The sequence below is a fragment of the Hypanus sabinus genome, chromosome 7, assembly GCF_030144855.1.
Source record: "Hypanus sabinus isolate sHypSab1 chromosome 7, sHypSab1.hap1, whole genome shotgun sequence".
In the NCBI taxonomy this organism is placed as follows: Eukaryota; Metazoa; Chordata; class Chondrichthyes; order Myliobatiformes; family Dasyatidae; genus Hypanus; species Hypanus sabinus.
This window is the reverse complement of record NC_082712.1, coordinates 84,780,107-84,794,475: the sequence shown is the minus strand read 5'-3', so window position 1 is coordinate 84,794,475 and position 14,369 is coordinate 84,780,107. Positions and strand designations below refer to the sequence as shown.

General features: G+C 40.8%; 1 protein-coding gene across 3 annotated transcripts in view; it reads left to right on the top strand.

The window, feature by feature from the left end:
* LOC132396922 (phosphatidylinositol 4,5-bisphosphate 3-kinase catalytic subunit alpha isoform) overlaps positions 1-14,369 on the top strand; it is a 139,011-nt gene that overhangs the window by 57,691 nt on the left and 66,951 nt on the right. For 2 of the 3 annotated variants that reach the window (XM_059975015.1, XM_059975016.1), the window contains exon 2: positions 13,434-13,692. In XM_059975015.1, coding sequence (XP_059830998.1) covers positions 13,504-13,692 — 189 coding nt within the window. In that variant the 5' untranslated portion in view covers positions 13,434-13,503. Of the gene's footprint in view, positions 1-12,961; positions 13,085-13,433; positions 13,693-14,369 lie in introns of those variants that run through there. The other variant, XM_059975017.1, reaches the window with a different exon arrangement.

Genomic DNA, 14,369 nt, shown 5'->3' with positions numbered 1-14,369 from the left:
GTGTCTCCGAGGGTCTACGCTGTTGGTCAGAACCCTTTGTGAGAGCTTGGGTTAAGGGTGACTTGGCTCGTTGAATACGGGTGGGGAACTGGGATCATAATGCAATATAAATGAAGCTGATTAAGTTGAGATATTTGACCCATCGAGTCTGCTCCACCATTTCATCATGGCTGATCCATTTCCCTCTCAGCCCCATCTCCTGCCTTCTCCCTGTCAGCCTTCATGCCCTGACTAGTCAAGAATCTGTTAATTTATTAAATATACACAATGACTTGGCCTCTACAACTGCCTGTGGCAATGGATTCCACAGATTCACCATCCTCTAGCTAAAGAAATTCCTCCCCTAAATGGACATCCCTCTATTCTGAGACTGTGTCCTCTTCTGGCCCAAGACATCCCCACCAAAGGAAACATCTTCTCCACATCCACTCTGTTGAGGCCTTTCAACATTTGATAGGTTTCAATCAGGTCACCCCTCATTGTTTTGAATTTCTGTGAGAATAGAGAGGCAATGGCCGGTATGAAGAAGTGAGGGGAAGAGTTGGAGCAAGTGCATGCAGGTGATGGGTGGATCCAGGAAAAGAGAGGGCAATAGACAAGTGGTTAATTGGTAAATTGTCTCGTGACTGGGCTAGGGTTAAATCGGGGGATTTCTGGGTGGTGCAGCTGGAGGGGCCGGAAGGATCAATTTCCTGCTGTATCTCAATAAATAAATACTATTTTTCTCCCCAGAGGTGTTTGAAGGAGTGACTGTCACACTCTTGTCCATCAGACATAATCCTACGGTTGGCATTAACTAAAACAATTTGATGCCATTACTGAAAATACTCTCGCACCCTCTCGACCCTTCAGTCTGCTCTTCCATTCAGTCAGGGTGTGGCTGTTCTGTCTGTAGCCTCAACTGTCTATTCCCGTTTCCTCATCATTCGAGGTATGTATCATGCAGTATACGACCCTGAGATTCATCTTCCTATAGACAGCAACAAAACTAAGCAGTCCGTTCAGAGAAAACATCAATTGCCCAACGCGCAAAAATAAGAACAAGTCGTGCAAGCAGGAAAAACTGAGTGAAAAACACAGAATATAAAATATCGAACCACAGAGTCATTGAAACAGTCCAGGAATGTTTAGCTTAGCTCAATTCAATTTGGGGCTCAGTCGCCCCAGATCAAAACCTCACAAAATAGCAATAAAAACAAGTAGCAACCAGAAACACATCATAACATGAACTACAAACTGCAAACAGCTTTGATTAAACCTAGACGCAAGACTCTGGCGCCATCAAGTGAGAGGGAATGACTGGTCAAATGCAGGCACCTTCCTCCATCAGCAGTGACTGAGAGGGAGCAAGGGAGGGAGGCCAGGCAGACAGCACTGAAGAGCTGCTCACCTTCTGCTCTCGCCCTCGTGGATTTCAGTCTTTGAAGTAGTAGTGAGATCACGGGTTGAGTATGATGTTCTCCTGATGGGTTGTCTATCGGTGGGGTCCTGGGGTGGCCGAAGAGGCCGGTCTGGGATCCATGGTGCAATGTGGACAATTTTAGTGGTGGCCGTGGTAACTTTTCACCGACTTGCTTTGAAGAGCTGATTTCCATCTGCTTTAAGAATATGCTGGACTTTCCTTTCCACCATCCCTTGAGGATGAGAATCTTGAAGACTCAGCCCTCTGTGGAAAAACTTTTTTCTCCCCGTCTATTTTTAAACTTTGAAATACTAACTCCTTTAACACTAGATCCTCTTGCAAGAAGAAGTCCTCACTCAACCCGAAGCCAGTGAAGACTTCTCACAAACCTAGCTCAAACAGTACAGCACAGGAACAGGCCATTCGGCCTGCAGTGTTGAGCTGAACCAGCTAAAAGGCAAATCAGAAACACCCAAACACTAATCCCTCCTACCTACACCATGTCCATATTCCTCAGTCTTCCTCACATCCGTGTGCCTATCTGAATGTCACTTAAAAACCTCTAATGTGTTTACCTCTACCGCCTTAGCAGGCAGTGCATTCCAGCCATACAGCACTCTCTAAAAGGGGGGAAAAAAATCCCCTCACATCCTCCTTGAACCTGCACCCTCTCAGCTTCAATACCCATTCTCTGGTTAGACATTTCAACCCTGGGAAACAGATACTCTCTGTCTATGCCTCTCATAAACTTGTAAACCTCTCAGCCTACAGTACTTCAGAGAAAACAACCCAAGATTATCCAGCCTCTCTTTATAGCAGATGCCCTCTAAACCAGGCAGCATCCTGGTAAACCTCTTCTGCTCCCTCTCCAAAACCTCAACGTCCTTCCTGTAGTGGCGTGACCAGAACTGTACGTAATACTCCTGATGTGGCCTAACCAAAGTTTTGTAAGGTTGTAACATAACCTCTTGAGCTCAATGCCTTGACTAATAAAGGCAAGCATTCAATAAGCCTTCTTGACCACCTTATTACATTGTATGCTTCGATCTGGATGCTTTGATTATCCCAGCCCGCCTTGGTGGTGTAAGCAAGTGCTGAGGCGTCACGTTACAGCGTTGTGAAACATCTGGAGTACTACACACTCTGCTGGTCATCACTCTGGCATAAGGATGTGATTGCACTGGAGGGGCCGGGGAGGAGATTCTCTGGGGAGTTGCCTGTAAGAAGAGGCTGGAGATAGCATCTCCCACTTCCTAAAAGATAGAAAAATGAGCTTTAATTGTCACCTGTATGTCAAAGCAAACCATGAAACCTGTTGTTTGTGTTAACAACCAACATAGTCCTCAGGGATATGTACTTCTCCCACTGCTCTACTTTCTCTACACTCATGACTGGGTGGCTAGGCATAGCTCAACTGCCATCTATAAATTTGCTGATGATACAACCATTGTTGGCAGAATCTCAGATTGTGACGAGAGGGTGTACAAGAGTGAGATGTACCAGCTAGTTGAGTGGTGTCAGTAAGGTGAAAAGAGCTTGAGTGTGACTTCCGAAAGGGTAAGTCGAGGGAACACACACCCAAACCCTCATAGAGGCATCAGGAGCGAGCAATTTCAAGTTCCTGGGTGTCAATATCTCTGAGGATCTAACCTGGTCCCAACATAGCGATGCAGCTACTAAGAAGACAAGACAGCAGCTATATTTCATTAGGAGTTTGAGGAGATTTGGTTTGTCACCCAAAATGTTTGAAAACTTCTACGGCTGTACCAGAGAGAGCATTCTGACTGGCTGCATCACTGTTTGGGATGGGGTGGGGGTTGCTACTGTACAGGATCACAGTAAGCTGTGGAGAGTTGTAAACTCTGTCAGCTCCTACATGGGCACTAGCCTCCCCAGCATCCAGGACATCTTCAAAGAGCAATGTCTCAGAAAGGTGGTGCCTATCATTAAGGACTCCCACCACCCAGGACATGCCCTCTTCTCATTGCTACCGTCAGAAAGGAGGTACAGAAGCCTGAAGACACACACTCAGTGATTCAGGAACAACTTCTTCCCCCCATAATGTTCGATGGATTTTGAACCCATAAACACTACCTCAGTACATTCTTATTTCCATTTATTTTGCACTAATAAATAATTTGTGTATATAATAAATATATATTTACTGTAATTCAGTTTATTTCTATTATGTATTGCATTGTATTGCTGCAGCAGAGACAACAAATGCCAATGATATTAAACCCCATTCTGATTCAGCTGCTGGGGCAGCTTGCAAATGTTGCCACACTTCTGGCGCCAACATAGCAAGTGCATAACTCACTAGCCTGAAGCCAGGCCCACTACTCACTAACCCTAACTGGTGCATCTTTGGACGGTGGGAGAAAAGTGGAGCACTTGGAGGAAGCCCAGGCAGCCATGGGGAGAACATGCTAGCTCCTGACAGACAGCATGGGAACCGAATCCCAGTTGTAATTGCCGGCTCTCTAAAGCATTACGCTACCGTGTGACTGTGCCACTCCGGGATTCCCCATCTCTTATTATGTAGCCGTGGCATTAACACTGCTGGTCTATTTTTGGTCTCTTGCCAAGGGGACCTCCCTTGTTCGAAGTAAATTGATTATCAAAGTACATACATGTTGCCATTTACAACTATGAGATTCATTTTCTTGTGGGCAAACTCACTAAATCTATAGAACAATAATCCTAACAGAATCAATCAAGGCCACCCAACTTTGATGTTTAGCCAGTGTGCAAAAGATAACAAATGGTGTAAATACAAAAGCAAATAATAATAAATAAATAAGCAATAAATATCAAGAACATGAGATGAAGAGTTCTTGAAAGTGAATCCATAGGTTGTGGGTACATTTTAGTGATGGTGTGAGTGAAGTTATCCTCTCTGGTTTAAGAGCCAGATAACTATTCCTGAACCTGCTAGTGTGAGTCCTGAGTCTCCTGTACCTCCTCCCTGATGGCAGCAGTGAGAAGAGAGCATGACCTGGGGGTGGGGATCTCTGATGATGGATGCTGCTGGCCTGTGGTAGTGTTCTGTATAGAGATCATCAAGGTTTGCGAGGGCCGTATCCACTACTTTTTGTAGGAATAAACCCAGGAGCTGATTTAATGGCTATCAGAGGTAATACCACTGAACAGCAAGGCGAGTTGGAAACGGAGCACACACTGGTGGAGACGCAGACACTCAGACCTGCATCACAGCCTGGTATGGAAACACCAATGCCCTTGTAGGGAAAATCCTGTAACAAGTAGTGGATATGGCTGAGTCCATCACCATCAAAGCATTGCCCACCATAGATCATGTCCACATGAAATACTGTCAGAGGAAAAGAAGCACAAGAATATAAGAAATAGGAGCAGGAGTCGGCCATCTGGCCTGTTTTTTTTAAAATTAAATTTAATTGAATTTTCAGATAGGTTACAGAAAGAAAAAGAAAATTATCAACCCTTACCCCCTCCCCTTAACCCTCCCCCCAACATATCCCTATAGAAAGAAGAAGAAAAAAGAAAGAAAGAATGCCTGGATATCGGAAGATCCCCACATGCTCCATGGAGTTCGTAATAGCTTTAATTTGTAGATTTATTTATTTCCCCAGATAACCAATAATTTTATCTTTGGAGCACCTATATATTTAATCCTATTTTTTGTAAATAAGGGTGCCAAATTTTCAGAAATATTTCATATTTATCTCTTAAGTTGTAAGTAATTTTTTCAAGTGGAATGCAGCTAAAAATTTCATTCTTCCAACGATCTATACTTAAGTATGAATCCGATTTCCAAGTGACTGCAATAGCCTTTTTGGCTACTGCCAATGCAATTTTTATGAATTCTTTCTGATATTTATTCAATTTGGATTTCGATTTTATCCCTTCAATATCACCTAGTAAAAATAATGTTGGATTATGTGGAAGTTGTATTCCAATAATTTGTTCCAGTAAAACTCTTAAATTTGTCCAAAAAGGTTGAATTTTAAAACAAGACCAAGTAGAGTGTAAAAAAGTACCAATTTCTTGGTTACATCGAAGACATTGATCAGATAAATTTGAGTTTAATCTATTTATTTTTTGTGGTGTAATATATATTTGATGTGAAAAGTTATATTGTACTAATCTTAGTCGAACAATTATTGTATTTGTCATACTGTCAAGGCATAATCTTGACCAACTTATTTCATCAATTTTAATATTCAAATCAGTTTCCCATTTTTGTTTTGACTTATGAATTCCTTGTTTAATTGCCTGTTTTTGAATCAAATTATACATACCAGAAATAAATTTTTCAATTTTTCCTTTATGAATTAAAGTTTCTATTTCATTAGGTTTCGGCAATAACATTGTTTGACCCAGTTTCTCTCTTAAATAAGCCCCTAATTGGAAATAACAAAAAAGAGTGTTATTTGATATTTTATGTTTATTCTTTAATTGGTCAAATGACATTAATATATCACCTTCAAAACAGTCTGCTATATATCTAATCCCTTTATGAAACCAGTTATATAAAAGTTGATTATCCATTGTAAAAGGGATAAGTTTATTTTGAATAAACTTATCTTTGCTAATAGAGATTTCTTTATCTCATCATCAACATTTATCTTATTCCATAAATCAATCAAATGTTTTAGTATAGGAGATTCTTTTCCCGTATCCATTTAGATTCCCATTTATTTATAAAATCTTCTGGTATATTTTCTCCTATTTTGTCTAATTCCATTCTAATCCATGCCGGTTTATCTTCATCAAAAAAAGATGAAATAAATCTAAGTTGATTTGCTTTATAATAATTCTTAAAATTTGGTAATTGTAACCCTCCTAGGTCAAATCTCCATGTCAATTTTTCCAACGATATTCTTGACATCTTACCTTTCCAAAGGAATTTCCTCATACATTTATTTAACTCTTGAAAAAATTTCTGTGATAATTGTATTGGTAGTGTTTGGAATAAACATTGTAGTCTAGGGAATCTATTCACTTTTACAGCATTGTCTCTACCTATTAATGTTATTGGTAACATCATCCATTTATCAAGATCCTCTTGAATTTTTTTTAATAATGGCAAATAATTTAATTTATATAAATTCTTTATATCATTATCAACTCTTATACCTAAATACTTTATACCATTTATCGGCCATTGAGTTATTAATTGACATTGACTATAATCTCCATTAGTAAGGGGTAGAATTTCACTTTTATCCCAATTTATTTTGTACCCTGATATTTTCCCATATTCTTCCAATCTAGAAGATAATTTACACAACGAATGCAGTGGGTTAGTTAGATACATCAGAACATCATCAGCAAATAAGTTAATCTTATATTCCTCCTGATTAATTCTGAAACCCATAATATCTGAGTCAGTTCTAATTAATTCAGCTAATGGTTCTATCGCCAACACAAATAAAGCAGGTGATAAAGGACAACCTTGTCTAGTTGACCTTGTTAACTGAAATGATATTGAAATTTGGCCATTTGTCACCACTTTAGCTTTGGGTTAGTATTTAAGGTTTTAATCCATTTTATAAAAGATACTCCTAATCCATATTTTTCCAGTACTTTAAATAAAAAATCACATTCCAATCTATTAAATGCTTTTTCTGCATCCAAAGCAACTCCCACACTCATTTCTTCCCTCTTTTGTGCCAAATGAATTTTGCTAAGTAACCGAGTTACATTATCTGCCTATTGTCTATTTTTAATAAATCCTGTTGGGTCCATGTGTATTAATTTTGGTATTTAGATAATCTATTAGATAAGATCTTTGCTATTATTTTATAGTCCATGTTCAACAAAGAAATAGGTCTATATGATGTTGGCTTTAAAAGATCTCTGTCTTTTTTTGGCAATACTATTAAAATAGCTGTCGAAAAAGATTCTGGAAGTTTATATGTTCTTTCCGCTTGGTGTCTTAGCTCCATAAAAGGAGGAGTTAATAAATCTTTAAACTTTTTGTAAAATTCAGGTGGATAACCATCTTCTCCTGGAGATTTATTACTCTGAAGTGATGCTAGAGCTTCTTCGACCTCTTTTAATGTAAAAGGCACATCTAATCCTTTCTGTTCTTCTGAATTCAATTTTGGGAGAGTTATTTGTGATAAAAACCTTTCTATCTCAACAATATCATTTTGCGATTCTGATTGATACAGTTCAGAATAAGAAATTTTAAAAGTTTCATTGATTTCTAAAGGTTTATAAGTAATTTTACTTACACTTTTTCTAATTGCATTTATTGTTTTGGAAGCCTGGTCTGTTTTTAACTGCCAAGCAAGAATCTTGTGTGATCTTTCACCTAGTTCATAATATCTCTGTTTAGTTCTCATAATTGCTTTTTCTGTTCTAATGTCTGAAGTGTATTATATTGTAGCTTCTTATTAACAAGTTGTCTTTGTTTTTCTTCTGTCATATATCTTTGAGATTCTTTTTCTAATTTTGTAATCTCTTTTTCCAATTGATCTATTTCTACCATATATTCCTTCTTAATTTTAGAAGTATAACTTATTATCTGGCCTCTCAAATATGCCTTCATCGCTTCCCATAATATAAATTTATCATCAACTGAATATGAGTTTGTATCTAAAAAAAACAATCTGTTTTTTCATAAAATCACAAAAATCTTGACATTTTAATAATGTTGAATTAAATCTCCATCTGTAAATCGATTCCTCCTTATCCATCATTATCGTTGTCATTATCAAGGGGGAATGATCTGACAATATTCTTGCTTTATATTCTATATTTTTCACTCTGTCTTGAATATTCGCTGATAGTAGGAAAAAATCTATCCTTGAATAAGTTTTATGTTTATTTGAATAAAATGAATAATCTCTTTCTCTTGGGTTAATTCTTCTCCATATATCAATCAAATTTAAATCTTTCATCAATGATAAAGTTAATTTTGCTACTTTTGGTTTTGTAACAACCTTTGTTGACCTATCTAAAACTGGGTCTAGACAAATGTTAAAGTCTCCACCTATTAATATTTTATCAAGTGCATCAACCAAATTCAAAAAAGCCTCTTGTATAAATTTTACCAAGTTTTCATTTGGTGCATAAATATTCATAAGAGTCCATAGTTCTGAAAAGATTTGACAATGTATAATTACATATCTTCCTGCAGAGTCAATTAATACATTTTGTATTTTAATTGTTGACCAAAATTGCAACTCCCCTCGCTTTTGAATTAAGTGAAGCTGCTATAACATTTCCAACCCAATCTCTCTTTAATTTCTGATGTTCTATCTCTGTTAAATGTGTTTCTTGTATAAAAGCTATATCTATTTTTGTTTTCTTAATGTATGTTAAAATTATTTCTCTTTTCACTGGTTCATTAAGCCCATTAACATTAAAACTTAACAGATTCAGTAAATTAGTCATTATTTTTAACGGGGTTACTCCAGTCTATAATAATACATATTTCAACTCTCATAATACCTTGGGGAATTATTTTAAAATTCTCCATGTTGCTATCTGATCATCCAGGCAAAGAAAGAAGGATAAAAGAAAGATAGATTATAAAGAAAAAAAACAACCCCCCCCCCCGCTAATGTTGTGAATGAAAAAAAAACACAACATTACCCCCCTCCCCCTCCGTTGTGCGGGTCATGGCAAACGCCACGATTACACACGTGAATACCATAGTGATCGATCCGAAGTTACCCCAGCTCCCCCGTAAAATGAAAAAAGTATATATAAGAGAAGAAAAAATAATATCACTACTCTCGATTAATAGTTCTCAAATTTTACCTTTCTCCCCCTGTATCATATTATTTAAAATATATTTAAATATTCTTCTGTCCTTAATGTCCATCAATTCACTTCAGTGTCCCTGTCTTCATCTTTAATCTGTTTCACTTTTAAATCTTTACTGTTTAACGAATATTTGGGAGTTCTTGTGCAAACTCCTCTGCATCCCGATGATCAGTAAAAAATCTTCTTTTTCCATCATCCAAAATAATTTTCAGTGTTGCCGGGTGGCGCAATATAAGTTTATAACCCTTTTCCCATAAAACTTTTTCACTGGGTTAAATTCCTTCTTTCTCTTCAAAAGGTCATAACTTATATCAGGATAGAAAAGAACTGTTTTCCCTTCTATCATCAATGGCCCATTTCTCTTTCTGGCACGTTGGGCAGCCGCCTTCAGGATCTTTTCTTTATCTTGATATCTTAAGCATTTTATCAAGATTGGTTGTGGTTTTTGATCAGGTTGGGGTTTTGATCTTAAGGCTCTGTGGACCCTTTCGATTTCAATCAACTGGGTTCCCTCTTCCATTTCCAAATTTTCCGGGATCCATTTTTGAAAAAAATTTATTGGATCCTCTCCCTCTATCCCTTCTTTAAGAGCAACAATTTTAATATTATTTCGTCTACTAAAATTTTCAAGCACATCTATTTTTTCCAAGTCGTTTTATTTCTGATGTCCAGGCAAGAATATTATCTTCCATTTTATTCACTCTATCAATAGTGTCTCCAGTTATTTCTTCCAGCTTTTTAACTTTCTTGTCCATTTTCTCCTGTTTTTTCACCATTTTATCAAACATAGTCTTCATATTTTTGTTTTAATGTTTTTAATTCTTTTAATTAATGCATTATTTGCGCCTAAGCTTCTCTTATGTCTCCAGAATATCTTCCACCTCCAATCTCTTCCTGTTGTTCTTCTTTTACCTCCTCATCTTCATCTGTATGTTTCAGAGAATCCGAATCCTCCTCGGGTTCATTTTCACTTCCGCTTCCAATCGTAGCTGGGATTTGTAGTTAAAATTGTTCATGTTTGCGCATGCCCTTTCCTGCGTGCACGCGCAGTTCCTGTTGTTTCTTCTTGGAGACTGTTGATGTTGCGGCCGATTTCTGTTCTGTATCGCCGGAGGTAAGATGCACTTGAGTCCGAGGCTTCTTCATGGTGGCCGGCCCAGCTTGTACTGTCTTCAAAGTAGAAGTTTTCTTCTTTGTCTGTTTAGGAGGCATATCTAAGGAAAATCCTGAGTAGTTTAGACATAGTTTTTAGAAAATATTTACTTACTTTTCTTCACTTAAACATTAATTTATTAGTTTTTTTATGGGAGAGCTGGATTTCCACATCTCGATCCTACGTCATCACGTGACGTCCCCCGGCCATCTGGCCCTTCGATACTGCTCCGCCATTCAATAAAGTCATGGCTGATCTGGCCATGGACTCAGCTCCATCTGCCTGCCTTTTCTCCATAACCTTTAATTCCCGTACTATGTAAAAATCTATCCGACCTCGTCTTAAATATATTTACTGAGGTAGCATCCACTGCTTCATTGGGCAGAGAATTCCACAGATTCACCACTCTCTGGGAAAAGCAGTTCCTCCTTATCTCCATCCTAAATTTACTCCTCCAAATCTTGAGGCTATATCCCTTAGTTCTAGTCTCACCTACCAGTGGAAACAACTTTCCTGCCTCTACCTTATCTATATCGCTTTCATAATTTTATATGTTTCTATAAGATCTCCTCTCATTCTTCTGAATTCCATTGAGTACAGTCCTAGGCAACTCAATCTCTCCTCACAGTCTAACCCCCTCGTCTCTGGAATCAACCTGGTGAACCTCCTCCGCACTGCCTCCAAAGCCGGTATATCCTTCCTCAAGTAAGAGACCAGAACTTCACACAGTACTCCAGGTGCGGCCTCACCAGTGCCCTGTACAGTTCCAGCATAATCTCCCTGCTCTTAAATTCAATCCCTCTAGCAATGAAGGACAACATTCCATTTGCCTTCTTGATAGCCTGCTGCAACTGCAAACCAACCTTTTGTGATTAACTCCCAAGCCCCTTTGCACAGCCATTTAAATAATGGTCTGCTCTTTCATTTTTCCTTCCAGGGTGGATGACCTCACATTTACCAACATTGTACTCCATCTGCCAGATCCTTGCCCACTCACTTAACCTATCTATTTCTCTCTGCGGACTCTCCGTACCTTCTGTACAATTTGCTTTTCCACTCAACTGAGTATCATCAGCAAATTTAGATGCACTATACTCTGACTCCTCTTCCAGATTATTAATGTATATCGTGAACAGTTGTGAGCCCAGCACTGACCCCTGCACTTACCACTGATTGCCAACCAGAGTAACACTCATATATCCCAACTCTCTGCTTTCTATTAGTTACCCAATCCTCTATCCATGCTAATACATCACCCCCAACTCTGCATCATTATATTATGGATAAGTCTTTCATGCAGCACCTTATCGAACACCTTCTGGAAATGCAAGTAAATAATGTCCATCTGTTCCCCTCTATCCTCTGCGCTTGTTATACCCTCAAAGTAAGTTTGTCAAACAGGACAGCATCCATCATCAGAGAAACCCCTCCCCCTCCCCCCCCTCCCCGCGTCACTCGAGCTGTCTCTCTTCTCACTGCTGCCATCAGGAAAAAGGCACAAGAGCCTCAGGACTCACACCGCCAAGTTCAGGAACAGTTATTACTCCTCAACCATCAGGCTCTTGAAGCAAAGGGGATAATTTCACTCACCCCATCACTGAAATGTTCCCACAACCTATGGACTCGCTCTATGCATTGAGTTGCTGCCACATGATTAGCTGATTAGATATTTGCATTAACGAGCAGGTATACAGGCATACTTAATAAATTGACCATTGAGACTTGACAATAAATTTAGTTTGAAATGTGAGTTTAAGTTGTAGGGAAGGTTGCGGGAGGAGGGAGGGAAGTGGACAGGCTGAGGGAAACTTCTCCAGTGTTCTGTTGGGATAGCTTGCCATTTGACCCGATGTAAATCCTGCATCTCTCATCGTAGGCTCGGCCCCTGACAAAGACACATTAACCCCACCGTGAACGAATGACGTGTGTTTTAGTTGAGTTGTTGCTTCAGGGCACTCTTCTCTGTAACCGCCTCCCACCATCTGAGTCCCTCCGATCCTAACTCCTGAGTAATCCCTGTATCATCAGTGGTCGTGCCGTCACCTGTCAACAGACCTCGACTGCTCATCTCCTTCTCAAATCCTGAACCTGTTGACTGCTCCGGGATTTGTTTGAAACCTTTGTGAAGTGCTGTCTGCTTCAAGTGGACATTGATGGTGGAAACTTAAAAATTATTGGGGTGACCATGTGACCACTTATGTTTAAGATAAATCCGGAAATCTGGTTAACAAGACACCTGCCTCTGTGTAGATCTTTCTGCTCCCCTTCCCTCTCTCTGTTCCTTTGTCTCTGCCTCTGTTGCTCTCTGCTACTGTCTTTCTGTCTCTAGCTATCCCTGACTCTGTCCCTTTGTCTCTGTGTGTGCCTCTCTCTGTCTTTGTGTCTTTGTCCTCGAGAGAGGAAGGGAGAAAGTGGGACTGATCTTTGATTAGTCTGGCAGTACAATTATTTTTGGATATGGCTTCTCCAACATTACGGGATTTTGTTTGGCATTTGGCTGGGTTTTTTCTGCCCTTTAGGTAATGATTAACAGGTAACAGTGGTGTAGTGTAACCCTGACTGTGGCTTGCATGGCTGCCTGCTCACAGGAGCAGTAGGGTTAACGGGACTCAGTGAGTTTGGCAGCATCTGAGATTCTCACCAGACTTTTGACTGCGGTCAGGAGCAGTGGTGGGCGAGTGTGAAAGTTATCACTGTCTCTTCAAAGAAAGCACAAAGAGAGACTTTTTCCCTGTTAGGAAGGAACCATGTTTTGGTTGGTGTCAGAGGTAAATCTGTGGACTCAAAGACTGTCAGTTTCTCTGCCGTATTTTCACTTTTCCTTTCTTATTCTCCTGTCAGCCTGGTTGTCATCTCTAACTGTGACTCTGTCTTTAACTATCCCATCTCCCCCTCGCTCTGTTTCCTGCCATCTCTCTGTGCTCTTGACTTGAACTGTAACTCTTTCATCTCTGGACCTCCTGGCACCTGCCCTGCTGACTCAGCCCGTGCACCACTGTTGCTTGTGTGATGTTTCCCTGCCTTCACGGATATTCCTAGCGGCTTGTTGAGTTGGGTGCCTGTTGCTTCGGCTTTGCTGACGCACTGATGTCCTCTGCTCCTCCCTCTCTCCCTCAGCTAACCTGGCGCCCGGTACCAACCAACGCGAGCTGAGGGACCTGCTCTGAGCGGACTCTTGCTGGCCGCCATGCCGCCCCGCCCGTCGTCGGGGGAGCTCTGGGGCCTCCACCTGATGCCCCCCCGCATCCTGGTGGACTGCTGCCTGCCCAACGGGATGATCGTCACGCTGGAGTGCCTGCGGGAGGCCACGCTGATCAGCATCAAGCACGAGCTCTTCCGCGAATCCCGCAAGTACCCGCTCTTCCACCTCCTGCAGGTCAGTTGCTTGGGATAGGGAGGGCGGGGGAGGGGGAGCGCCCTTCTGCCTCATCTTTGGCCATCTCTCTTGGAGGTTGGGAGAACCCACCTGCCCGTTGGGTTGGAGAGGGGGCGAGTACACGGGAGTGAGTTTGACGTGGAAGGGAGCGGGTCTGACTCCCGCTCTGGGGCACAGGAATCCAGGCAGTGTGCCGTGTGTGATGTTTATGTTTCCTCACGACTAGTAGGAGGCCGTTCACACTATGTGTCAGCTCACGCAGCACTCCCTCTCGATTTTCCTTACAACATTTTCAAACCATCTTCCCATCAGCTTTCCCACCAGATTCCACCACTTAGCCACAGATTAGGGACAATGGTGTTTGTCCATCGTGCCTTGACAGGAGTCCTGAGCTGGAGAGTTTTTAAAGTGGAAAAGCCATTCCACTGGGGCAGTTCCACTCTCCCAACCTCAGAAGTCCGGGTCTAGTGGTACGAGCAAGTGTCACAGACTGGGTCTTCCTGGGTTGTGGTGGATGACCTTGACGTCTCTGTGCCTTGTCAATCCCTTCACTCTCCACGGAGTGTTGCAGAAACCTCATCCGCCCAGTCCGCCGGAGCTGGATTTGCCTGCTCGGACGGGCGGGTCCCTATCTCACTGGGGTATGAGGCTCACCGGCTACCCTCACCTGGTTTAGC